General features: G+C 44.3%; 1 protein-coding gene and 1 long non-coding RNA gene across 12 annotated transcripts in view; one reads left to right on the forward strand and one right to left on the reverse strand.

Annotated features, from left to right (window-relative positions):
• dop1b (DOP1 leucine zipper like protein B) overlaps nt 1-26,128 on the forward strand; it is a 193,950-nt gene that overhangs the window by 17,135 nt on the left and 150,687 nt on the right. For 5 of the 9 annotated variants that reach the window (XM_072259923.1, XM_072259925.1, XM_072259917.1 and 2 more), the window contains 4 exons: nt 6,836-7,149; nt 15,084-15,247; nt 20,670-20,851; nt 23,816-23,986. In XM_072259923.1, coding sequence (XP_072116024.1) covers nt 15,110-15,247; nt 20,670-20,851; nt 23,816-23,986 — 491 coding nt within the window. In that variant the 5' untranslated portion in view covers nt 6,836-7,149; nt 15,084-15,109. The remainder of the gene's footprint in view (nt 1-6,835; nt 7,150-15,083; nt 15,248-20,669; nt 20,852-23,815; nt 23,987-26,128) is intronic. The other 4 variants (XM_072259926.1, XM_072259916.1, XM_072259918.1 and 1 more) reach the window with 1 other exon arrangement.
• LOC140198833 (uncharacterized) lies at nt 1,137-25,205 on the reverse strand. Of its 3 annotated transcripts, none has more exons than XR_011886268.1 (3): nt 25,136-25,205; nt 21,608-22,035; nt 1,137-2,030 (listed from the first exon to the last, which is right to left on the reverse strand). It is a non-coding gene; the product is annotated as an uncharacterized lncRNA (long non-coding RNA). The 3 variants fall into 3 exon arrangements; XR_011886269.1 differs by lacking the exon at nt 1,137-2,030 and adding an exon at nt 4,516-4,727; XR_011886267.1 differs by lacking the exon at nt 1,137-2,030 and adding an exon at nt 12,215-12,373.

Consider the following 26,128-nt stretch of genomic DNA (forward strand, 5'->3'; position numbering starts at 1 on the left):
TGCTGGTGATATTTAATCTGATTCCGACAAACATGCTTTCCACTCCACATCGAGAAATATAGTACTGTGCTAAAGTCTCAGTCAGCCTAGCTATATATATGTGACTTTGACTTTTACACAGTACAGTCGGCCCTCCTTATCCGCGAGTTCCGCATGCGCGAATTCAACCAACTGTGAATCGAGAAAACCCGGAAGTGCTCTTCCAGCACTTGTTCGAGCATGTGCAGACTTGTTTTTCTTGTCATTATTCCCTAAACAATGCAGTATAACAACTATTTTAGTTATAACATCAGCAAGGGAGATGAGGCTGAGTACAGGGCTACGATAGGAAACTTCGTCACGTGGTGTGAGCAGAATTATCTGCAGCTTAATGTGAAAAAGATTAAGGAGCTGGTGGTGGACCTGAGGAGAGCTAAGGTACCGGTGACCCCTGTTTCCATCCAGGGGGTCAGTGTGGACATGGTGGAGGATTACAAATACCTGGGGATACGAATTGACAATAAACTGGACTGGTCTAAGAACACTGAGGCTGTCTACAAGAAGGGTCAGAGTCGTCTCTATTTCCTGAGGAGACTGAGGTCCTTTAACATCTGTCGTACAATGCTGAGGATGTTCTACGAGTCTGTGGTGGCCAGTGCTATCATGTTTGCTGTTGTGTGCTGGGGCAGCAGGCTGAGGGTAGCAGACACCAACAGAATCAACAAACTCATTCGTAAGGCCAGTGATGTTGTGGGGATGAAACTGGACTCTCTGACGGTGGTGTCTGAAAAGAAGATGCTGTCTAAGTTGCATGCCATCTTGGACAATGTCTCCCATCCACTACATAATGTACTGGGTGGGCACAGGAGTACATTCAGCCAGAGACGCATTCCACTGAGATGCAACACAGAACGTCATAGGAAGTCATTCCTGCCTGTGGCCATCAAACTTTACAACTCCTCCCTTGGAGGGTCAGACACCCTGAGCCAATAGGCTGGTCCTGGACTTATTTCATAATTTATTGCCATAATTTACATATTACTATTTAACTATTTATGGTTTTATTACTATTTATTATTTATGGTGCAACTGTAACGAAAACCAATTTCCCCTGGGATCAATAAAGTATGACTATTTTACAGAGCATTTACATTGTATTAGGTATTATAAGTAATCTAGAGATGATTTAAAGTATATGGGAGGATGTGCGTAGGTTATCGTGGATTGAGATCGAAAAAAACCGGAAGCTCTCTTACTACGTAAGTCAGAACAGGTACATCTGGTATTATTTAGTATCAGTTAGTCAAATATTTGTCTTAGTATATAGTATATATTTTACCTTTCTATGCATATAAAACACTTAAGAAACATATGTTTCAGCGCCGGGCTCGGGAACGGAAATTCCCGAGTTCAATCCAGTGACAGATCGCTCCCGAGCGCACTGTCCGTCCCTGCTGGGTTGATGTGGAGGATCAAAAACCCAAAACCCAATAATTAAACCACTGCATTGCTGCGTAATAATTGTTGCTTTAATTGGGCAGGGCCTTTCTCACTTTATCTTTTAAAATTGTTCCTGTCGTTGACCGACTGTAGCCTAATGCTTTTTCAATGACCGATGGCGTTTCACCTCTTTCGGATCGCTTTATTATTTCCACTTTATTTTAAACTGTGATCGTGATTATTTTCGTGAACAGCAACACTGCAGATTCAGAGCTCCGCCACCGGGTCCTAATGCCCACTGCATTGAGACAGGTTAAATAAGGTCCGGGGTTCCGCTGGGTCCTAAGATCCACCGCATTGAGACAGGTTGAATACGGGACTTGAGCATCCGCGTGTTTTGGTATCCGCGAGGTGTCCCGGAACCATTCCCTCGCGGATAAGGAGGGCCGACTGTACTGTATAAAGTTCTGTATTGTGTTAACATGTCGATATTCTCTCCAATCATTGTAGATTTCCTTTCCTCCGCATGGGATAGGGATTTATTGAAATCATACCAGACACCAACATTGACAGGTCCACACTATATTCTTCTCCTGGGGTCACTGCAAGTCCTGTAATTGAGATTTGAGATAAAGATTAGCTGTATTTGTTGCATGTACATCAACACAAACTGTGAAATGCATCTTTTGCAGCAAATCAAATCACGTGAGGATGTGCTAGAGACTGGCTTCTGGCGCCAGTAAGTCATGCGGATATCTCACTAAATCAGAGTAGGTGGATTTACTGGTGATCAAAATCTGCAGATGGAAGTAATAACATGATATTTCCAGCTTGTGAACAGAAATTCTTTCTGTGACATGGCAAGGTTGCCTCTCGGTAAATGCTGAATCTAACTTTACAGTGCATAATTAACAAAAATACATCAACTTCAACTAATATTGCCCTGATTTAAATATGACCATAAATGCATGCAAGAATAAATTGATATATGTAAAGAATTGTACTTTAATCAGTTGGAGCTTTTTGTATTTGTTCTAAGCATGGTCTGCAGTATTGGAATACAGTACTCCCTATTATCTGCAACACACATCAAAGTTGCTGGTGAACGCAGCAGGCCAGGCAGCATCTCTAGGAAGAGGTACAGTCAACGTTTCAGGCCGAGACCCTTCATCAGGACTAACTGAAAGAAGAGCTAGTAAGAGATTTGAAAGTGGGAGGGGGAGATCCAAAATGATAGGAGAAGACAGGAGTGGGAGGGATGGAGCCAAGAGCTGGACAGGTGATTGGCAAAAGGGATATGAGAGGATCATGGGACAGGAGGCCCAGGGAGAAGGAAAAGTGGGGGGGGACCCAGAGGATGGGCAAGTGGTATAGGCAGAGGGACAGAGGGAGAAAAAGGAGAGAGAAAAAGAATGTGTGTATATAAATAAATAACGGATGGGGTATGAGGGGGAGGTGGGGCATTAGCGGAAGTTTGAGAAGTCTGTACCTCTTCCTAGAGATACTGCCTGGCCTGCTGCGTTCACCAGCAACTTTGATGTGTGTTGCTTGAAATTCCAGCATCTGCAGAATTCCTCGTGTTCGTGTATTACCTACTTGACATTTTTGTCCATTTTTATTTGGAGTTTTTAAAAATCCAGTTTCTTATTGAGTATGTACCTGGGAACCTTTACTAATAAAGATGTTTACTCAGTAAATGATTTTTTAAAAAAAAACCTGTGGATCCTGGACATTTGAAATAAAAATGGAAAATTCTGTAAACACTCATTAGGTCGCTATTGTCTATGAAAAGTGAAATGGAGATGGTTCATTGGGTCCATGGCCCTCTATTGTAAACATGTTTTATAGTTTAAGAACGCCAGTCATTAGTAAGCAGTGGTTTTTCAGGCATGCTTTTACACATAGGCATTTTCCTCGAAGCTTTAGCATTAGATTAGGAGATGGATTGCGACCTCAGTAATTCACTGCAGAGGCACACCTGAATATTCGCCCATCCAAATTTGCAAAACCTGTTTGTAATGGTATCTGCTCAGCATGCAAGAACACTGTACATAGTTTGGGTATATGTAAATGAGACGACTAAGTCCTGTAAAAGGGCTTTCTGTTCTTTAAAAAGCCGAGATGTGGCTGGAGCAGGTAGATGTGGCACAGTAGTGTGGTGGTTTGTGTGATACCATTACAGAGCCAGTGATCACCAGTCAGGGTTTAATTCTCTTTGCTGTCGGAAAGGAGTTCGCATGTTCTCTCTGTGACTGTGTGTGGGTTTCCTCTGGGTGCTCTGGTTTCCTCCCACATGCCAAAGATCCGAATGAGCACACATGCACGGAATGAGAGTGAGAGAGAGTGAGAGAGAGTGTGTGAGAAAGAGAGAGAGAGAGAGAGAGAATGAGAGAGTATGAGAATATCATAGAGGGAGAGGTAGGAGAGGCACAGAGAGAGAGCCATATATAATATGTATATTAAATAGTTAAATAATTAGTGCAAAAAGTAGAAATAAAAGAAGTACAAACAAGAGAAAATTTGTAGGTGCTGCAAATCTGAGTAACGCACACAAAATGCTGGAGGAACTCAGCAGGCCAGGCAGCATCTATGGAAGAGAGTCCAGTCGACGTTTCGGGCTGAGACCCTTTGGCAGGACTTGCAGTTTGTGTTGCTCGAGTGAAAGAAGTAGTGAGGTAGTGTTTATGGCTTCAGTGCTTAGAAATCCAGTGGGAGTGGGGAAGAAGCTGTTCCTGAATAGTTGTATGTGTGCCTTCAGGCTTTTGTACCTCCTTCCTGATAGTAGCAGTGAGAAGATGGCATGCCCTAGGTGATGGGGGGGATACTTACTGATGGACACCACCTTTTTGAGTCATTGCTCCTTGAAGATGTCCTGGATACTGTGGATGCTAGTGCCCATGATGGAGCTGACTAATTTTACAACTTTCTGCAGCTTACTTTGATCCTGTGCAGTAGCACCCCCCGCCCCATACCAGATGGTGATGCAGCCAGTTAGAATGCTCTCCATGGGTCAACTGTAGAAATTTGTGAGTGCTTTAGGTGACACACCAAGTCTCCTCAAACTCCAAATGAAATACAGCCACTGTCGCACCTTCTTTGTAGCTGCATCGATATGTTGGGCCCAGGATAGATCCTCAGAGACCCAGGAACTCAAAATTGTTCATTCTCTCCACTTCTGATCCCTCGATGAGGACTGGTGTATGTTCTGTTGTCTTGCACTTTCTGAAGTCCACAATCGGCTCTTTGGTGTTACTGACGTCAGCTGGTATATTTTGCTCCTGTATGCCCTCTGGCCACCATCTGAAATTCTGCCAACAATAATCGGGTCATCAGCAAATTTATAGATGCTGTTTGAGCTGTGCCTAGCTACACAGTCGTGGGTGTAGAAAGAGTAGAGCAGGTTAGTAGTTTAATTGGTCACATGGGTATAATTGAGCAGTGCAGGCTCAGATTCCTTGGGACAGAAGAGCCTGTTACCGTACCATATAGAAACATAGAAAATAGGTGCAGGAGTAGGCCATTCGGCCCTTCGAGCCTGCACCGCCATTTATTATGATCATGGCTGATCATCCAACTCAGAACCCCGCCCCAGCCTTCCCTCCATACCCCCTGACCCCCGTAGCCACAAGGGCCATATCTAACTCCCTCTTAAATATAGCCAATGAACTGGCCTCAACTGTTTCCTGTGGCAGAGAATTCCACAGATTCACCACTCTCTGTGTGAAGAAGTTTTTCCTAATCTCGGTCCTAAAAGGCTTCCCCTCTATCCTCAAACTGTGCCCCCTCATTCAATATCTCTAAATAAATATTATGAGGAGTCCTCAATGTGGGGAACTTGTAATATAGTTCCAGAGGCGAAGCTTCTCTGTTCTGAATATTATGTTCTAATCAAGCAGTTGTGTTTCTCATGACATAGAAGGAAACCCACTGGGTTTCTGCTGGCTATCAACAATTCCTTTAATCTCATTCCCCAACCCCCATGACTTCCCAATAATGCATTCTCTGTCAACTCCCTTCTCATTCACCTGCCACCCACCTACTGAGGTTCAATGTTCAATCGCCCATTAACTTACCAATCAGGACATGAAAGAAACATGAGTGAATCCCGTGTGGTCACAAGGCAAACATGGAAACTTCACACGGACAACACCAGAAGTCCGGGGGGGGGGGAACCTGGGTCCTGGAACCATGACGCAGGAGTGCTAATGCAATGTGCCTCCCCCTCCCCTCCCTCGATGCTCCAGTTCACTTCTGTGGAACACTGACTGGCTTACTCAGCTGGCAAAGCCTCCTGATATCCTTGTCTTCATTTTGCTCTCTCTGCAATGATTTAAATGTAACTGGTATTGCATATTTTTACTTCCTGCTGTCTAATGTTTGGAGTCTTCTGAAAGTCCATGAGCAGGTCTACTGGAGATGAACGATGATGATGGGAATCCTGGTCCGCATGGATGAGTTGGGTCGGAGGGGCCCTCTTCCAAGCTGTCTGACTCTGGACACAAAACGGGCCGTGAACAAAACGTGGCCACAATGGACCCCATCTTGGCATGCATGTTTGGCTCGGTTACTTCTCTGCATCCCAAATCCCATTTGCATCCTTAAGATTGTTTCCGAAACTGCTTCCTTTGACTTGTTTACAGTACAGTAGCTGCATAAACATTTATATTGATAAGGATGGGAGGAGAATATGGCAGCACGACGCAGCGCTCGTGGCCTCTCCAGTGATGAATATCTGTTATCTGTCAAGTAGGAGGCCATGCACAATTCTGATTTGATGGAGGCAGATGTGAGAGCACGGAGGAACATCTGGTGAAACTTCTGAAATGCCTGCTTCGCTGCCGCTGCTACTGTGCGATCCAGAATCTCCGGAGGAGAAGGCCCCGAATCCTCGGCTTTGCCTGTTGCTTGGCGGCCAGGGTTGGGGTTGAAGCACTCGGCAGAGATGTTGCTCGGTGTCGGAGGGCTGGTCGGAGGCTCGAAGTTTTCAGACGGACTCAGAGTCGGACTGTGGTCGGGTGCTTCCAGGATGCTGCATCGGCAAGTTTGCGGCGCTGGAAGCTCATGGCAGGGAGAGTTTCTCCCTTCTACCGTCTGCGTGAGGTGTTGGGGCTATCAGGACTTTGAGACTTTTTTTAAATGTGCCCATGGTCTGCTCTTATCAAATTACGGTATTGTTTTGCACTGTTGTAACTATATGTTATAAATATGTGGTTTTTGTCAGTTTTAGTCTTGGTTTGTCATGTGTTTCTGTGATGTCTTACCGGAGGAACATTGTATCATTTTTTAATGCATACATTTCTAAATGATAATAAACGAGGACTGCGTGTCCTCATAATCTAATCTAATCTAATGTCATGATATATTCTTAGTGAGAAATTATCTAAATGTACAAAATGGCTACTTTACTCCATTTCAGGACTGCAGACTTTGTTTGTGGATTTACTGTGCTGATGGCGAGGAAATAGTGACATTTTTGCATCACCAGCTGTGAACACCTTTCCAAGAATCAGAACGGAATTGGACAATTGACAACCTCAAGTTCCCCTCCATCCAGGCATTGTTCCCTTCTAGCTGCTGCCATTGGGAAGGAAGTACAGGAGCCTTGAGTCCCGCGCCACCAGGTTCAGGAACAGTCATTTCCCTTCAACCATCAAGCTCCTGAACCAGCGTGGATAACGTCACTCACCTCAACACTGAACTGATTCCACAAACTATGGACACATTTTCTAGGTCTCTACAAATCACGTTTTCAGTGTTATTTAGATGTTGTTTTTGTATTTGTGCTGATTGTCATCTTTTGCACATTGGTTGTTTGGTAGTCTTTATGTGTGGTTTGTCATTGATTCTGTTGTATTTCTGCGTTCTACTGTGAATTCCTGCAAGAAAGTGAATCTCAGGGTAGTATCTGACAACATACGCACTTTGTTAGTAAATTTCCTTTGAGCTTTGAACCTGAGAGAGCTTGGTCTTTGAAGCGGCTGCTTTGTTTAATGAGCAAGACACCCTACTAATCCTGAGACTCGAGATTCTGCGGATGCTGGACAGTTTGAGCAACATGCGTGCGCACGCACGCACACACACACACACACACACACACACACACACACACACACACACACACACACACAAAATGCTGGTGGAACTGGGAAGATAAGGCAGCATCTCTGGAGGGAAGTGAGCAGTCAATGTGATCTGTCTTGTGACTTTAATAATTTATTTGCTGATACACACCAAATGACTCAGAAGCTTGTGGGTGAAGATGGCCTCATTGCCGGAACAAGTAGTGAGGACTTCTGGGCTTGATCATGGAATTTCATTGAGATATGGCGTGGAATAGTGTCTCCTGGCCACCCCCCCCCTCCCCGATTTAACCCTAACCTAATCGCGGGACAATTTACAATGACCAGTTAACCTATCGACAGGTACGTCTTTGGACTGTGGGAGGAAACTGGAGTGTGCGGAGGAAACCCAGGCAGTCACGGGGAAAACGTACAAACTCCTTACAGGCAGCAGCGGGAAGGAGTTTGTACGCTTTCCTCTTGAGCGCGTACGTTTTCTCCAGGCGCTCTGGTTTTGTGAGGGGCGGGTCGTATCTGACAACGTGGTGGTCAGAGGGCCACAGTACTGTGTTGTACTGCTCTACGTTCTGTCAGAATCTGGGTGGAATTATACGTCTTCCACTGTGTGCCTTTTTACGATTGTTATTGGCTCTTGCGTTGTACGCTGCATTGGCAATTATGAAACAGAGGCACAGTGGTGCATATAATCAAGCTGCAGGCTCTGTTCCAGCAACCCGGATTCGAACAGGACTGTGGTGCTGTCAGGGTGGAGTCTGGACCTTCCCTCTGTGATTGCACCGGTATTCTCTAGGTATTCTGATATTTGTTCTCCCCACCCTCCTACCCCCAACCATCCTAAGAATGGTAATCAATTAACTGCTGTAAGTTGCTCCTAGTGTGTATGCGAATAGTTGCATCTCGGTCCTCAGTGGTTCCCAAAATGGGCAACATTGGTCCCCCTGGGGTCGGTGGGAGTTTCTAAGAGGGCGATCTAAGGCAGTTGGATCTGGAAGGGGCTGAATGACCAAGCCAAGCCTTCTCCTTTTCTTGAGCACAAACTTCCCAACAAAGCGGGCTGCATTCTGATTGTCATAGTCATACTTTATTGATCCCGGGGGAAATTGATTTTCGTTACGGTTGCACCATAAATAATTTAATTGAAGGATCAGGATGGCGTGTGGTTTCTCCTTCCTGCTTCTCCTCTGGTGGTACGAAGTCCAGGGGTCACCTGAAGTGCACTCATGCCATTGTTCTCTTAACAATCAGCCAGCTCACACACTGATGATAAACAGAAGCACCCTTTTTAAAGCAGGATAAGATAGTCAAAAAGAAGTGTCCAAGTAAAATTTATGATTAAAGTAAGTATGCATGGGATTTCTCCCCCAGTCTGGAGACATACCGAGTAGGTTAACTGGACATTGCAAATTGTCCTCTGATTAGGTTGGCGTTAATCGGGTTTATCAGGGTTGCTGGGACGGCGTGGCTTTTAGCGCCCCAATGGTTTACTCCGCGCTGTAGCCCCCAAATAAATAAATAAATAAATAAAATAAAATAGTTTTTTTTCTTGCAGGTATTTGCAGTAAAATAAAAAAATACTGTAGAATCTACGAAAAAGCCACACATAAGCAGATTGACAATCCAATTAACAAAAAAAGACAAATCGTGCAAATAAAACTTGAGTTGCAAAAAGTCTCTAAAAGTGAGGCTGTAGGTTGGGTTGTGGTGAGTGAAGTTATCCAGGTCAAAGGGTTAGGTGTAGGACATTCTGGTGGATCACGGATAATTATTGACCAGGTGATTTATTACTGAGTTACTGTTGAATTAATGGGGAGGTGAGTTCACTGAGTTAGATAAGACAGAGAGAACATTTCAAAGTAATTTACTCTGTTGGATGAGTTAATTTACCCAGAGAATAATCTTGGAACTGCAGTGTTTTTACCATTTTTAACCTTGTTAATAAATCAGAAAGTTTGATGTCTGTCTCCAGGACTCTAGTTAGGATTTTTCAAGAATCTGATCAGCTTGTTTTTTTAAATGTAATGGCGACACAAAGGAAATTTGAAATGCAATTGGAAATTCAGATTCTGATTAATTTTTTTAAATCATGTGTACATCAAAACATACCGTGAAATGCCACATTTGTGTTAACAACCAAGATACTCAAGGATGTGCTGGGGCAGTGCCCGCAACTGTTGTCACACATTCTGGTGCCAGCATAGTGTGCCCATAATGCTTGGTCGAACAACATAGAACACAACGAGCAACAAAACAATAACTGCAAAACAAGCCCTTTTCTTCCCTCCCTCCCCCGCCACCCACATGTGGATAGGAGGCTTCCAGTCTCCAGTCTCTGGGCTTTGGGCATTGGCTTCCAGACCTCTGATCAATGATTTTCCAATGCAAAAAAATCATAGTGGTGGGATCAATTGAAGTACCTGTGAGTAAGAATTTAGGCATCTAGGATTCCAAGAGATCTCCATGGCTTTCAAATTGATCTTTTGTTCATTTTATATTTGAGCTTTTCTTCTTGGCCTGAACACAGACCCGTGTTCCTCAACATTGTGCAAATTGTTCTGGTTGTAATATACCAAAACATTGGGCAATTTTTTTAAGATAAAAGTAACTCTGCTAGCATACACCAGTATTGCATCTGGTACAGACAATAAGGATCTGTTAGTTGACTCAATGTGTATTTATAAAGCTAAAATTTAAAAACTCTTTGTACTTGTAAAAGCAGTGATTTAGGGTCTGGTGGTAATTAATGGTGTTGCATTGTAGAAGCTGTTTCACTTGATGTCTGTGGTAAATGACCTTAAAAAGTTCAAATTTAATTGTCATTCAACCATATATGAATACCCATGAGTTTAGCCAAATGAAACAGTGTTACTCCAGGGCCAGGAGTGGAAAACACAGTACTGACAGTGACACACAGCACAAGGCACATGTAGGCTAGCAAGCACATATAAGATATCAGTAAAATACAGTCACACTAAACAAAAATTATAGTCCAAGACCCTGAGTCCGTGGATGTTGCAGCAGTCTGCAGCTGAGCACAATATAGCTTGTCTTCTGCCAAGTGAACACTGGGGGCAGCACTTACTCCAGCTTGGACGTCACGCCTCACTGCCTCTGGAGGAGTGCATCGACACCACCGTATCTCTCCTGGATAGTTGTAAACAGGCAACACTGTGGCTTGAGGTCTGGTCCTCGCTATAATGGAGGCCACATATTTCCCCCACTGTCTGCCAATAAAGCTGTGAATCAGACTTGCAGGATTCCACATTAACAAAGTTAAGATGGTAACAAAGACATTTTAATTTCCTGTCTATCAAAGATGATTGTGTAGCTGTGGGTGTATTGATGATTACAGCTAGTTGCATGTGACATGAAAAGCTACTGCTGATGGAATGCTTAGTCCCAGGAGATGTGACATGTTTAGGATTCAAAACCATATTTACACATTGGATTCATAAATTCATAGTTACATAGCACTAAGTCAGGCCTTTTTGGCCCAACATCCATGCTGATCAAGTGCCTTCCCAAGCTAGTTCCATTTGATTGTTTTTGTCCCATATCCCTCTTAATCAGAGGTTCCCAACTTGGGATCTACGGACTCCTTGCTTAATGATATTGGTCCATGGCGTAAAAAAGGTTGGGAACTCCTTTTGGAATCTAAACCTTTCCACCCATTTATCTGTATAAACACCTTCTAGACGTTGATTGTGTCTGCCTGTACCATTTCCTCTGGCAGCTCAATCCATTTTCCCACTATCCTCTGTGTGGTAACAGGTTTCCCTTGTGTCCCCGTTAAATTTCCTCTCCATTCACCTTAAACCTACACTCTCCAGCTTTATGGCTCTGTCCACCACACAAAGCAGGATCTATCACTTCATCTCTCCATGGCCTCCTCTACTGCTATGATGAGGCCAAACTCAGGTTGGAGGAGCAACACCTCATACTCTGTCTGGGTAGCCTCCAACCTGATGGCATCAGCATCAATTTCTCCGACTTTTGGTAATTTCTTTCCCTCCCTCGTCTCTCTTTTTCCATTTCCTTTTCTGATTACCCTATCACCCCTTCTCTTCCCCTCACCTGCCCATTATTTTTCTCTGGTGCCCCTCCACCTTCTCTTTCACCCATGATCTACTGTCCTCTCCTATTAGATTTCTTCTTCTTCAGCCCTTTACCTCTTCCCTCTATGACCTCCCAGTTTCTCACTTCATCCACTCTCCCCCTCGCCCACCCACCTTCCCCCTCACCTATCACTGGCCAGCTGGTACTCCTCCTCCTTCCCTCACCACCTTATTTTGGCTCCTGCCTCCTTCCTTTCCAGTCCTGATGAAGGATCTTGGCTTGAAACCACCTGTGTATTCTCTTCCATACAAGCTGCTTGACTTGAGGAGTCCCTCCAGTATTTTGTGTGTGTGTCCCCCAGTTCTAGTTTGCCCTGTTCTGGAGGGAAAATGTCAGTGTCCTTATTATGCCCCTCACAAGTTTATCTAATTCTATAAACTTACTGTTCAACCTCCTACACTTCAGCATAAATTAAAATTCCAGTCTTTCAAGCTTCGTGGTATTGCTTAAGCAGTTCAGTCCTGGTAACGTCCTTGGTGTACTCTCTCTCGAGCGTGGCTCGATGCTGAGGAGCTCCAGGTCTCGTGACGTATTTGCCAGTGTATTTAAGCCCCCCCCCCCCCCCAAATAAAGCATCAACAGATGTCATTGACTCTGGCTAATTTCTCTGGCGAGAAGATTGTCCAATCAAGAGAGACCAAACAATGTGGCTTTGTACTCTTTGGAGCTCAGAAGACTAAGAGATTGGAGATAGGTGGCTTTGAGGTCCTAACGTTCTTCTCTCATTCATTCTTTGGGATTTTCTTCTGTTTTGTGGATGTCTGTGGAGAGTAAGAATTTCAGGTCGTATATTGTTTATATTCTCTTATATTAAATGGAACTATTGAACATATAAGATCCTAGGAGGGTTTGAAAGGGCTGAGTTGTTTCTACTCGTGGGAGAGTCATGAATGAGGGGACATACTGGTATAGCAGGTGTAGGCAGTTTAAATGGTTTGACACAGACTAAAGGGCTGAAGGGCCTGTTTCTGTGCTGTACTTTGCAATGACGTGTGACTCTTAAGAAGCCGGTCATTTAAAACTGAGGTGTGTAGAAAATTCAGGTGTTGAATCTTCTGTTCCCCTGGATGGTGGAGACCAGATCACTTGATATATTTAGGGTGAAGATGGATGAATGTTTGAAAGATTGAGGGTTGTGGGAAACTGGCAAGGACGTGGACTTGTCCATAGATGGGCCACAGTCCTGTTGAATGTGGGACAGGTTGGAGGGGCCAAATGGCAGTCTAATTCTACTAAAATGATTAAAACTTCTGTTTATGAAGAGTCACTTTGGAATTGCAGGTCCATGTGATTCACTGCCTTCAAAAGAGAAGCAAAGATAACAAAACTACAACAGAGTATTCAGTTAAAATTCGGAAATCCATCTGGTTAATAATTGGTGTGTTTTGTTTCACTGTGTTAACTTCCAATTGTTCTGTCCCTGACATCTTTACTTGCCATCGATTTTAATTCCCCTCCCCACTCCCACACTGACCTGTCTATCCTCAGTCTACAAGGGTGAACCTGAACACAAACTACACCAAAAGCATCTGGTTCCTCCTGGATAGTCCATATCCCGTTGGAATGAACATTGATTTCTCCAATTTGTAGTGAACTGCCTCTGCCAAGCAAACCTTTTTTTCCCCCGTCTCCTTATGATCTACTCAGTTCCTCCTTCATCCACCAGGCACTCATCATCCACCCCGTACACACTCCACCTCCTCGCTTCACCCTTCCAGTATTTTCAGCCCTTTGTTGCCTCCGGCAGTCACCTCCCAGCCTCTGCCACCATTTCCACGCTCCCTCCTCCATCTGCCTATCACCTGTACTCAACTGAACCTCCCTATCACTTGTCAGCTCTTGCACCACCCCTTCATACTGCCACCTCCCCTTTTCTGGCTGTCTCCTGTTTATACTTCAGTCCAAATGAAGATAGAGCAAGGATTGAGTTCAAGAGCTGCGAGGTAATGTTTTGTTTATTTATTTATTTTGATATGGCGCGGAAAAGGCCATTCTGGCCTGTCGAGCCATGCTACCCAGCAATCCCCTGATTTAATCCTAGCCTAATCACAGGTCAATTTACAATGACTGATTAAATTACCGACTGGTATGCTTTTGGACTGTGGCAGGAAATCAGAGCACCCAGAGGAAACCTACCTGATCTCTCGCTTGCTGCTCCTGAGGGAAGGCCTCTGAATTTGAGTGAGCTCTCCCTCTCCCTCAATGTTACCACAGTTCTGCATTGATAGGCGGACTGAGTTCCAATTGGACTTTTTTCAGCTTTGTTTTTGTATTCTGTTTTCACCCTTTTTTGTTGCAGTCTGTGTGAATTGTTATTTTCCTTCCCCATGAGGGGAAGGTTTGAGGTTTGATGTTCTTGTTGCTGTTTGCACTTTTTTTTGCGTGGGGGCATGGGGGTGAAGTTTTTCTTTGAACGGCATCCATTGTTTTCTTTGTTCCATGGCAGTCTGGAGAAGACGAATCTCAGAGATGTGTACTGCATACATACTTTGATAATAAATGTACCTGTGACCCTTTAGAGCACAAGAGCATTTACAATGCCTAATTAATCTATCACCCGGTCCGCCTTTGGACTGTGGGAGGAAACTGGAGCACCCGGAGGAAACCCATGTGGTCACAGGGAGAGCGTACAAACTGCTTACGGGCATGGACGCGAAATGAACCTGGATTGCTGGTATTGTAAAGCGTTGTGCTAACCACTACGCTACCGTGCCTCCCTCCCTGAGCGAATATAGAGGCTTTATAAACCCTCCGTTTTCCTTTTGCTGTTTGGTTCAAGTTCAAAATTCATTTGGTTAATAAGTGGTGTATTTTGTTTGACTATGTGTTAACTTCCAATTCCTCTGACTGATGTCAGTATTTATTTGAATCTTGCTGTTAAGGTTGAGGAACACCCAAAGTCTGCATGTTGCCAAGGCCTTTGCCACATCTGGTACCAGGCAGAGTAATTCAATATCTAGTGAACTCATGTCAACAGCCCAGAGAGAATGGTTTAATTTTCAACAGGTTGACTTTGAATTGACTTGCGGCGCAGGATAGCATAAAGCCAACGTTGAAAATTAACACAAGATTCTGTTGATGTTGGAAACACACAAAATGCTGGGGGATCTGAGCAGGTCAGGCAGCAGGGTTTCCCAGCTTGGGGTTCATGGACCCCTTGGTTAATGGTAAAGCTTCACGGCATTAAAAATGGTTGGGACCCCCCCCAATCAGTGCTTTGGGCAGAGACTGCTTATCAGCTATGTTGAAAATTAAACCACTCTCTGGTTTAACAATGATGCACCCATGTTAATTAACTCCGGAAACAGCTGTTGAAAATCCATGGAAGTAAACGCAGTTTTATACCTCATTGTTTTCCTAGGGAGTAACCGAGATATGTGGAGCTAACTATGAAATGACCATTTAATATTTATATGCATCACCTGATAGTGATATCGTTTAACTGACCTGCAGTTGTCTCTTGTGCCCAAGATTAAGTGAGCTACGATGAGAAAGAGATGGATCAGGAAGAGCTGAACTTGATAAATGATTACAGATACAGAAGTTATTCTGCTACAATTGACAAAGCTCTGAAGAACTTTGAGTCATCCAGTGAATGGGCAGATCTTATCTCGTCACTGGGAAAGCTTATCAAGGTGAGCTTTGATGTCTTTGTATGAAAGGCCCTACTTTTTGTCGGCTTTTCCATTCAATACTATTGATACAAATTTAATATTGCTGTGGTAAGCTCTAGGTCCTTTTTGTCGTAAGTACAGTTATAATTGGTTGAAGGTATGTGCATATTCCTTCTTAGGAGTGTTTCAAAATTCAACAGCAGTAATTAGGACCATGGAAGGGAGGAACTCAGAAGATTTCAGTGTTTGATTTAGATTGAAGTGCTCCTGAAATCTAATCCTATAAGTGCGTGTGGCCTTGACTGCCTTTTCTCAAGTGTTTGTGATCCTTTGAGTGAAGTTCAGTGTGTACACTCAGTGTTAGGTGTACCTGTTAATGCAAGTGTTGGGCACATGGCCAAGTGGTTAAGGTGTTTATCTAGTGATCTGAAGGTTGCTAGTTCGAGCCTCAGCTGTGGCAGTGTGTTTGTGTGAGCAAGGCACTTAACCACACATTGCTGTAGTGTGCTCCACACAGACTTCCAATCTGCGTAAGGCATGAAAATGCCCGGCGCAGGCCTCTTATGGTCTGAGTCGATGTTCCCTCCCTCCCATTAATGCAAGTATCTAATAAGCCAATCATGTGACAGCAACTCGATGCTTAAAAGCATGTGGATATGGTCAAGAGGTTCAGACCAAACAACAGAATGTGACTTAAGTGACTTTGACTGTGGAATGATTGGTGCCAGATGGGATCGTTTGAGTGACTCAGAAACTGCTAACCTGCTGGGACTTTCACACAGAACAGTCTCTAGATTTTACAGAGAACAGTGTGGAAAGACAAGAAAAATCCAAAGGGGCAACAGTTCTGTGTTAATGAACTGTTAACACAGTTCACCTGGTTAATGGGAAAGGCCAGAGGAGAATGGCCAGACGGGTTCTAGTTGACAGAAAAGTAACAGTATCTCAAATAACCACAAAATAATCTGCAGATGCTGGGGTCAAAGCAACACTCACAACACGCTGGAGGAACTCAGCAGGTCGGGCAGCCGAAACCCTTCGTCAGGACTATAGAGGGAAGGGGCAGAGGCCCTATAGAGAAGGTGGGGGGGGGGGCTGGGAAGGAGAAGGCTGGTAGGTTCCAGGTGAGGAACCAGTAAGGGGAAAGATAAAGGGGTGGGGGAGGGGAGGCAGGGAGGGGATAGGCAGGAAAGGTGAAGAAGGAATAGGGGAAAATGCAATGGGTAGTAGAAGGAGGCAGAACCATGAGGGAGGTGATAGGCAGCTGGGGGAGGGGGCAGAGTGACATAGGGATAGGGGAAGGGAGGGGGAAGGAATTACCAGAAGTTGGAGAATTCTGTGTTCATGCCAAGGGGCTGGAGACTACCTAGACAGTATATGAGGTGTTGCTCCACACATTAACCACACATAACCACACATTTCAACAGTGGTGTGCAGAAGAGCATCTCTGTACATACAAAAACACCTCGAACCTTGAAGTGGCTAGTCTGTAGCAGCAGAAGACCATGAACAAAGAGGAGGTACCTAAATTTAGTGGCCACTGAATTTAGACAGGCAGAACTTACTGTCAAGATATAATGGCCTTAAATTTCTGTGGGCAATGGCTGATACTTGTGTAATAATTCCAGACAGATGAACCAATTTCCATTCCTGTGGAGACAGGTGTGAGCATTCTACAGCCATAGTAATTGGTCCTTGCCATTCAGTAATGGCCTTCCCTTTCATCACCAGGCCCGAAGCTGTCTGGGTATTGGTGCATGCAGACATGGACTTGCTGAAACGTTGCAAATGGGATAAATATTATGCACTCATTTGCAAATATCCCCACTTCTGATCTGGTAATGGAAGGACAGCCATTGAAGTAGATTGAAGATTCAAGCTTATTTATCATGTGTACATTGAAGCATACAGTGAAATGCGTCATTTGCGTTAGCAACCAAACTGGTGTGCTGGGGACAGCTGACAAGTGTCACTTCATCATTCTGGTGCTGACACAACATGCCCACAGAACACAACAAGCGATAAAACAATAGCAAAGACAAATCCCAGTTTTCCCTCCCACCTATCCACATACACAGCCCTCTAAACCCAAGACGGATCTTTTCTTTAGCCTCTAGTGTATTTGGATTTAGTCTTGGGCCTTTGACCAAATCAGGATTGTGCAGTGCCCCCTACTTGACAAATAACAGACATCACCACCAGAGTGGCCGCTGCGAGCTGCGTCGCGCCCCCATCTTCTCCATACTCTGTAATCTTTTGATTCAACCCTGACTCCACGATTCTCAGCATCAACCACAGGGCTGCAGATAACTACAGCAGGCCTCCAACTCCAGACTTGCTGCTGAAGGAATTTCGAACACCTGGCCTTGAACTGAAGATATTCGGGCTTTGGGCACTCTCCTGGAATGACTGATCTCTAGTAACTACACCCGTTAGAAAGTATTCTTCATGCTGCCCAATGACTTCTCTTTGAGTTGGGCTCCTTGATGTCACACCCGGTCAATTGCTTCCTGGGAGTCAAGGAACTCAACTCATTGGTGCATGTCAGAAGAGAAGTTGCTCTGGTAAAACCCAGACTAAGTATTAATCAAATAATTGTTATAATAATACTATTAATCATATCTTCCATCACTTTGGTTAGGCAAAAACTGGGTGATAATTAATTGGATTGGATTTGACCAATCATATTCACGTCGGTGGTGGGCAAACTGATGGAGAAGTTTCTTAGGAACAGGATTTATGAGCATTTGGAGAAGCATAATCTTATTAGGAATAGTCAGCATGATTTTGTGAAGGGCAGGTTGTGCCTCATGAACCTGATTGAGTTTTTCAAGAAGGTGATAACCCCAGTTGATGAAGGTAGAGCAGTTGATCAGAATCAAGTTTAATAATCCTGGCATATGTTGTGAAATTGGTTATTTTTGCGGTAGCAGTACAGTACAATACATAATAATAGGAAAATAAGATTGTGAATTATAGTAAATGTGTATATACCTTCTTCCTGATGGTAGCAACATGATGTAAGGTATTTAACAGGGTTCCAGAAAGTTATGAGGCATGGGATCCATGTAAACTTGGCTATGTTGATTCGGAACTGAAGGCAAGAAGGTGGTAGTAGATGGAGTGAATTCTGTCTAGAAGTCGGTGACTGGTGGTGTTCCAGAGGGATATATTCTGGGACCACTTGACTCTGGGACCAAGTGACTGGAATGGGGAAGTGGAAAGGTGGGGTAGCAAGTTTGCAGGTGACAAAGGTTGTTGGTGCTGTGGATGGTGTAGAAGGTTGTTGAGGGTTAGAAAGAACATTTGACGCTGCAGAGCTCTGAGGAGAAATGGCAGATGGAGTTCAATTCTGAAAAGTGTGAAGTGATATACTTTGGAAGATGGAACTTGAAGGTAGAGAACAAGGTTATCAGGAGGATTCTTGGCAGTGTGGAGGAACATCAGGATCTTGAAGTCCAAGACGATGGACCTCTCAGCTGTTGTGCAAGTTGACATGGTGGTTCAGAATGCATATGGTTTGCAAGCTTCGTCAGTCTGGCGATTGAGTACAAGAGTGTGAGGTACTGTTACACCTTTATAAAATTCTGGTTAGATCACACTTGGAGTATTGTGTTCAGTTCTGGTCATCTGATTATATAGGAAAGATGTGGAAGCTTTACAGAGGGTGCAGAGGACATTCACCAGGATGCTGCTGCCTGGATTAGAGAGCATGTCTTATGAGGAAAGGTTGTGTGAGTTAGGGCTTTTGCCTTTGAAGTGCAGGAGAATAAAAACAGACTTAATAAAGGTGCATAATATTGCCAGAGTCGGTCTGTGTTGGCAGAAACATCTTTAGCTCCATCACGCGCCATCGCCTCCCCTCCCAGGCTGCAAGCTCAGCCTGCTGCTGTTCACACTGTTGATGCATGACTGGACTTCTAGATCCAGTTCAAACCGAATCAGCAAGTTCGCTGATGACAACTGTGGTTGGCCTCACCAACAACAATGAAAGGATGGCATTCAGAAAGGAGGTAGGGTGGCTGGCAGGATGGCGCCAGCACAACTTGAGTCTCAATGCGGACAAGACCAAAGAGATGATTGTGGACTTTGAAAAGGTGCAGGATGCCCACTCCTCACTGCACGTGAACGGCTAATCTGTGGAGAGAGTTAGGAGCACCAGGTTTCTGGGAGTGCACATAACAGTCCATCTCACCCGCTCCCCCCACACCAGTTCTTTAGTCGAAAGAGTACAGCAGAATCTCCACTTTGAGGGATTGAGGTGAGGCTTCCCTGACTCCCCCCCCCCCCCCGCCATTCAAACTAATTCTTACAGGAGTATCATCAGGAGTGTCTTGACCAGCTGCATCACCGTCTGGCACAGGGAGTATGGAGCGCTGAGGGAGGGGTGTGGGGCAGGTGGCAGAGAGACAGAGAAGGAGTGCCAGGGTGTTGTGTGGCATGGGTGCAGACACACCTTGCCCTGAAGCACCAGGCAAGGTCAGTTGGTTCCAAATAATTGCTTTATTGATCACTATAGATTGTCCCTCTGGTGCTTCCTGCTTCCTCCCCTCTGCTTCCTCTTTTCCCAACCATGATTCCCCTCTTCCTGAGTCACTCTCAGTCTCAGTCGACAATAGAGACCCGTATTAGAATCAGGTTTATCATCACTCACGTGTCATGAAATGTGTGTGTTTTTTTTTGTGGCAGCAGTGCAGAGCAATACATAAAATTACTACAGTACTGTGCAAAAGTCCTGGGCACTCTACAGATATATATATCCAAGACTTTTGCACAGTACTATATGAGGCAAATTTTTTAACACAGCAAGTGATGGATGTCTGGTAGGGCTAGTAATGGAAGCAGATTTGGTTGTGGTGTTCAAGAGGATTTAATGAATTGCAGAGAATGGAGAGATATAGGCAGAAAAATATTAGTTTAATTTGGCATTGTGCTCAGAACTGACAATGTGGACCGAAGGTCCGGTCCTGTTCTGTTCTGTTCTTTGTTCCTGTACTGCCCTTTGTTAACATATCCTGTACTGTCCTTTGTTAGCATTTCCAGACTACTTGCACGCTGCGTGGGTAAGCTGGGAAGTTTTTTTAAGTTTAGAAATACAGTGCAGAATAGCCCTTTCTGGCCCAACAAACCGCACCACCCATCAAGCCACCTATTTAACCTCCCCCCTAGTCTGAGGACAATTTACAATGACTAACTAACTTACTAACTGGTACTAGGGGAGGAAACCGGGGGAAACCCACGCAGAGGTCACAGGGAGAACATACAAACTCATTGCAGGTGGGGGCAGGAATTGAACTCTGAACTCCAACAGCCCGAGCCGTAATAGTGTCACGCTAACTGCTACACTACCATGGTGTTATCTCACCCTTTGCGTTTATGAATGAATAATTCTGTTGTCTTTTCTCGACTTTGCTGCGTTAATAACCCTGTTCTGTACACACAGGCGCTCCAGAGCAGCTTGAAGTACTCACTCCTGCCGAAACGTCTGATTATCAGCAAAAGACTCGCACAATGCCTGCACCCAGCGCTGCCCATTGGTGTCCATCTGAAAGCACTGGAAACTTATGAAGTCATATTTAAAATCATTGGAACCAAATGGCTGGCCAAAGACTTGTTCTTTTACAGGTACAGTAGATAGTACCCCTGTATAAAAATATAATTGGAATTGGTTTATTATTGTCCGATGTCCTGAGTTGTAGTGGAAAATCTTTGGTTTAGCAGGGCATGTGGGAGAGGCCTTTGAGTTCCATTAGGAGTTTGAGGAGATTTGTTACGTCTCTGAAGACTGTAGCAGATTTCCATGGATGTACCGTGGGGAGCATTCGGACTGGTTGCATCACCGTCTGGTGTGGAGGCTCCAATGTGAAGGATCGGGAAAGGCTGCAGCATTGCAAACGCAGCCGGCGCCATCGTGGGCACCAACCTCCCCACCATCAAGAACATATTCTAAAGACGATGCCTCAAGAAGGCAACATCCATCATTAAGGACCCTCACCACCTAGGACATACCCTCCTCTCATTGCTACCATCAGGGAGGAGGTACAGGAGCCTGAAGAGACATATTCAACATTTTAGGAACAGCTTCTTCCCCTCTGCCATCCGATTTCAATAAGTTTTAAAAGGTACATTTAATGTCTGAGAAATGTATACAATATACATCCTGAAATTTTTTTTCTTCACAAACATCCATGAAAACAGAGGAGTGCCCCAAAAAATGAATGCCAGTTAAATATTAGAACCCCAAAGCCCCTCCATCTCCCCCTTCCCACGCATGAGCAGCAGCAAGGCAACGACCCCCCCCACCAGCAAAAAGCACGCCAAGCATGTAGCAAAGCATCAATAAAGACACAGACTTGCAGTACCCCAAAACTACTCACTTACCTGGTAATTCGACATATGTCAGGCTCGCTCTCTCTCCCTAACAAAGGAAAAAAGAGCTGTCTCTGTTTCACAGCGAGAGGGGAGACATAGCAAAACAGCTTGCTGGTTTATGGTGTTAAAAGTCTGTTGCGACGCTTTTTCTGAGCTCTGTGCCACAAAGTTCTCGGGTACCTGGGCACACAGCGAGCCGTCAGCACGTTGCCTCTAATCTTTCATGTAATTCCACAACACATCAGGCGGTGACACTGGCCTTGAATCAGCCCATCTCCAGAGCCACAAAAATCCGGCACCATGAAGGCGCGCTAATCTCCCAGGCTGCTTCCTTGGCATATCGTAAAGCGGCCGGTCGTGAGGCCCTGAGAGCGGGTGCCATTTCCGCAAAGATCCAAAGTCAGCGTGTAGCTCCAGATCAGCGTCTTCAAAAGGACCTTGAAAGGGAAAAAAAGGGATATTAAATAGACAACAGACAATAGGTGCAGGAGTAGGCCATTCGGCCCTTCGAGCCAGCACCGCCATTCACTGTGATCATGGCTGATCATCCACTATCAGTATCCAGTTCCTGCCTTATCCCCATAACCTTTGATTCCGCTATCTTTAAGAGCTCTATTGATCTCTTTGTTTGAAAGCATCCAGAGACTTGGCCTCCACAGCCTTCTGGGGCAGAGCATTCCATATATCCACCACTCTCTGGGTGAAAAAGTTTTTCCTCAACTATTTCTATTTCAAGATAGAAATAGATCTGTTTCTGAACAGTCCATGAGCCTATGAACTCTACCTTACTATTTTACTCTGTTTTTGCACTACTTATTGTTCTTATTGATTTTTAATACTATATTTCATATTGTAACCTGTAGTAAATTTTTAATGTATTGCACTGTATTGCTGCTACAAAACACAACATTTCACAACATATAGTACCTTGGAAAAGTCTTGGGTACATATATGTAACTAGGGTGCCTATAACGTTCACGCAGCACTGTATTTGTCAAAAGTGGAGCAGAAAGAGAGTTTGTAAATTTGGCAGGAGCATAAGATCTTGGGAATGGTGAGGGTGGAGTGCTGCAGGAGGGGCGTGAGACAAGTGCAGAGAAGGAGTGCGGGGGCCAGGAGATGGCGTGGGTGCAGATACACCTAACCCTGAGACACCAGGCAAGGTCATTTGATTCCAAATGATTGGTTTACTGATTATTACAGAATCAGATTATTACTGGTACTTCCCCTCTCCCTTCCCCTTTTCTCAACATGATTCCCCTCTCCCTACTCCTTTCCCACTTGCAATCCACAATAGAGACCCATATCAGAATCACTCATAGATGTCATAATTTTTTTTTGCGACAAAAAATATTGAGTACAGTGCAATACATAAAATTACCACAGTACTGTGTAAAAGTCAAAGGCACCCTAGCTATATATAATTGCCCAAGAGTTTTGCACAATTCTGTATGTCAGTGATGCTAAATCTGAGTCAGATTCTGATTACGGATGGGAGGCTGCTTTTCCTGTATCCAGTTTCTAGTGGCCTCGGGCAGAGCAGTTGCCATACCAAGCTGAGATGCATGAGGATGAGATGCTTTCAGTGGTCAATTATGATTTTCCCCATTCGTAATCAGCTTTTCAGGAATTATTGCTTGCTTGTTTTCTGCTTCACTAAGATGTGTAAAAACTGAATTTTGATTTGGATTTGATTGCAAAACTGAAAACAGAAATTTGACCCCTGGCATAGATTCACAGTGTGATCGCAACGCTCTGGCGTTGTGCTGAGTTCACTCTTATTTTTGGGTCTCACTGTTGGCCGCTTGTGAAAGGGTATATTCAGTATTGTGCACGGGGTAGGTTGACCAAGTTTAACAAAGACCCCACCCACCTGGTCATCTTCTCTTTTCCATATGTACCACCCGGCTTCTACTCCCACTGTTAGAAAACTTCTGAAGGGTTCCCACATAGGATTAAATGTACTATTGACCTCAATGTACCTCGTTATGACCTTGCATTGCATTGTCTACCTGCACAGTGCTTTCTCTGTAGCTGTTAAACTTTTTTCCTGCACTTTATGATCATTTTACCTTGACCTACCTCAATGCACTGTGGTAATCATTTGATTTGCATGAGCAGTGTACAAGTCGAGCCTTTCACTGTATCTCAGGATGTATAACATGAAGAAACCACCTCAAATTTGAAAACGATTAATTTCTATTTATACTCTTGTAGTTCCGGCCTGTTTCCTCTGCTGGGCAATGCTGCAATGTCAGTGAAGCCAGTGCTTCTTGGACTTTACGAGAAATACTACCTCCCTCTGCAAAAGTCCTTAAATCCCAGTCTTCAGGCGTTCATCACCGGATTGCTTCCGGGACTAGAGGAGGGATCAGAGATCTACGACAGGTGAGATCAAGAGCAAACTTCATTTCACCTACTTCAGAAACTTGTGTCTCAACTTTTGTGGGCGTAAGTCAGTAAAAGGATTAAGGAGTGGTTCCAAGTTTGAAAGGAACAGCTGTTTGTTTGATTACTGAAGCAATTTATGAGCAGATATACAAATCCCAGGGTCAAACGTGGTTTACATCCAGCCTGGACTGGAGAGAAACATCCCATCAATTTAGTGACTTAGTAGAATATATTATAGCGACCTTGAGCCAATTTCCAGAATACAGTTCTAACTGAAAACTGTCTGTAACTCAGTCCACAGCCACAGGTCCATGTAGGAAAATGGGAAAGCCTACCTTAATCCATAATGGTCAAAGTTCGAAGTAAATTTATTATCAATGTACATGTACGTCATTATACACTACCCTGAGATTCATTTTCTTGCAGGCATGCACATTGCTTAAGATACTCCTTGCATTAAAATAGACACATATCAAACCATCTGGCTGAGTGCTTCTTTGCTCCATCATCTGCCTGTCCTTCCTCACAAGCTGTCGCTACTCGTGCGCCAACCTCCCCATCTTATGCCTCTTCACTTCAGTTCCCACCTCCCTGCAAATCTAGTTTAAACCCTTCCCAGTAGCATTAGCAAACCTCCCTCCCGGGATATTGGTTCCCCTCCAGTTCAGGTGCAACCTGTCGCACTTGTACAGGTCACCCCTTCCCTAAAAAATGTTCCAGTGATCCAAGAGCTTGAAACCCTGCCCCCTGCACCATCTCCTCAGCCACTCATTCATCTGTGATATCTTCCTGTTCTGACCTTCCCTGGCTCGTTGCACCGGGAGTAATCCAGAGATGACCACCTTGGAGTTCCTGCTCTTTAGCCTCGTTCCTAACTCCCTAAATTTACTTTGCAGGACCTCAACCCCTCTCCTACCTATGTCATTGGTACCAACATGTACCACGACCTCCAGCTGCTCACGCTCCCCTTGGAGAATATTCTGCAACCACTCAGAGATGTCCTGGGCCCTAGCACCTGGGAGGCAACACACTATCTTGGCATCTCTTTTGCTGCTGCAGAACCCCCTCTTTGTCTCCCTAACTATAGAGTCCCGTATGACAATTGCTCTGCCTGACTTCAGCCTGCCCTTCTGAGGCTCTACATACCTGTCCAAATACTTTTTTAAATGCTGTTGATGTCCCTGCCCCAACCACGTCCTCTGGATCTTGTTCCATAGACTGACCACTCTAAGGGTTAAAAAAAAAAGTTGACCCTATCAGACTCACCATAAACCCATGGATGCTGGTTCTTGATTCTCCAACCCAGAGAAAAAGACTGCACCCATCTTATCTATGTGCGTCATGATGTTGTACATCTGGAGGCTGAAGATAGAGAAAGCTATGAATGTGTGCTAGGTCACTGAGAGACGCCAAGGTTTTTATGAGATGAAAGCTTGAACAAGACTGAAAGAATATGTGCAAGTACAGTTTGTGAAACCCGCTGTCAGGAGAGAACACATTATCCTCTAAGCTGGAATTAGAGTATTGCGGTTTGTACTAATTATAACTTGATATATTGGTATTGAACAGAAAGCTATTACTTTATTCAGATGAGTTATTTAGAATGCTGGTATTCTGTTGGACACTTTTTAAAACACACTATGGGGACGGGAGGATGCCAGAGGTAACTTTTTTTTACATCGGGTGGTGAGCGCATGGGGCATGCTGCCAAGAATGGTGGTAGAGGCAGATAAGTCAGGAGGATTTAGGAGAATCGTAGATAGGCATGCAAATGAAAGGAAAATGGAGGGCTAGGCAGGAGGGAAGCGTTAGATTGATCTTGGAGCAGGTTAAGGAGTTAGCACAATGTTGTGGGCTGAAGGGCCTGTACTGTTCTATGTTCTAACATTGTTATCATTAAAGGGTGGTGAAACTCTAAACAATGAATTCAGGAATTTCAGTTTTAAGGAAAATGAGAATTATTGCAGGTCTGAGGCTACTGTAATGAAGCCTTTTATTCTAGAACCCCTTTAACCCAGGTAATAAGTTTAGGATTTTGCTAAAATTGTCAAGCTATTCTATTAAATGATGAAGTAAAAGAGAGGTGGTATTAACAGTCTGTTTGCCTCTTAACCATGAAGTGATTAGGTGATTCATGAG

The sequence above is a fragment of the Mobula birostris genome, chromosome 6, assembly GCF_030028105.1.
Source record: "Mobula birostris isolate sMobBir1 chromosome 6, sMobBir1.hap1, whole genome shotgun sequence".
Taxonomy (NCBI): Eukaryota; Metazoa; Chordata; class Chondrichthyes; order Myliobatiformes; family Myliobatidae; genus Mobula; species Mobula birostris.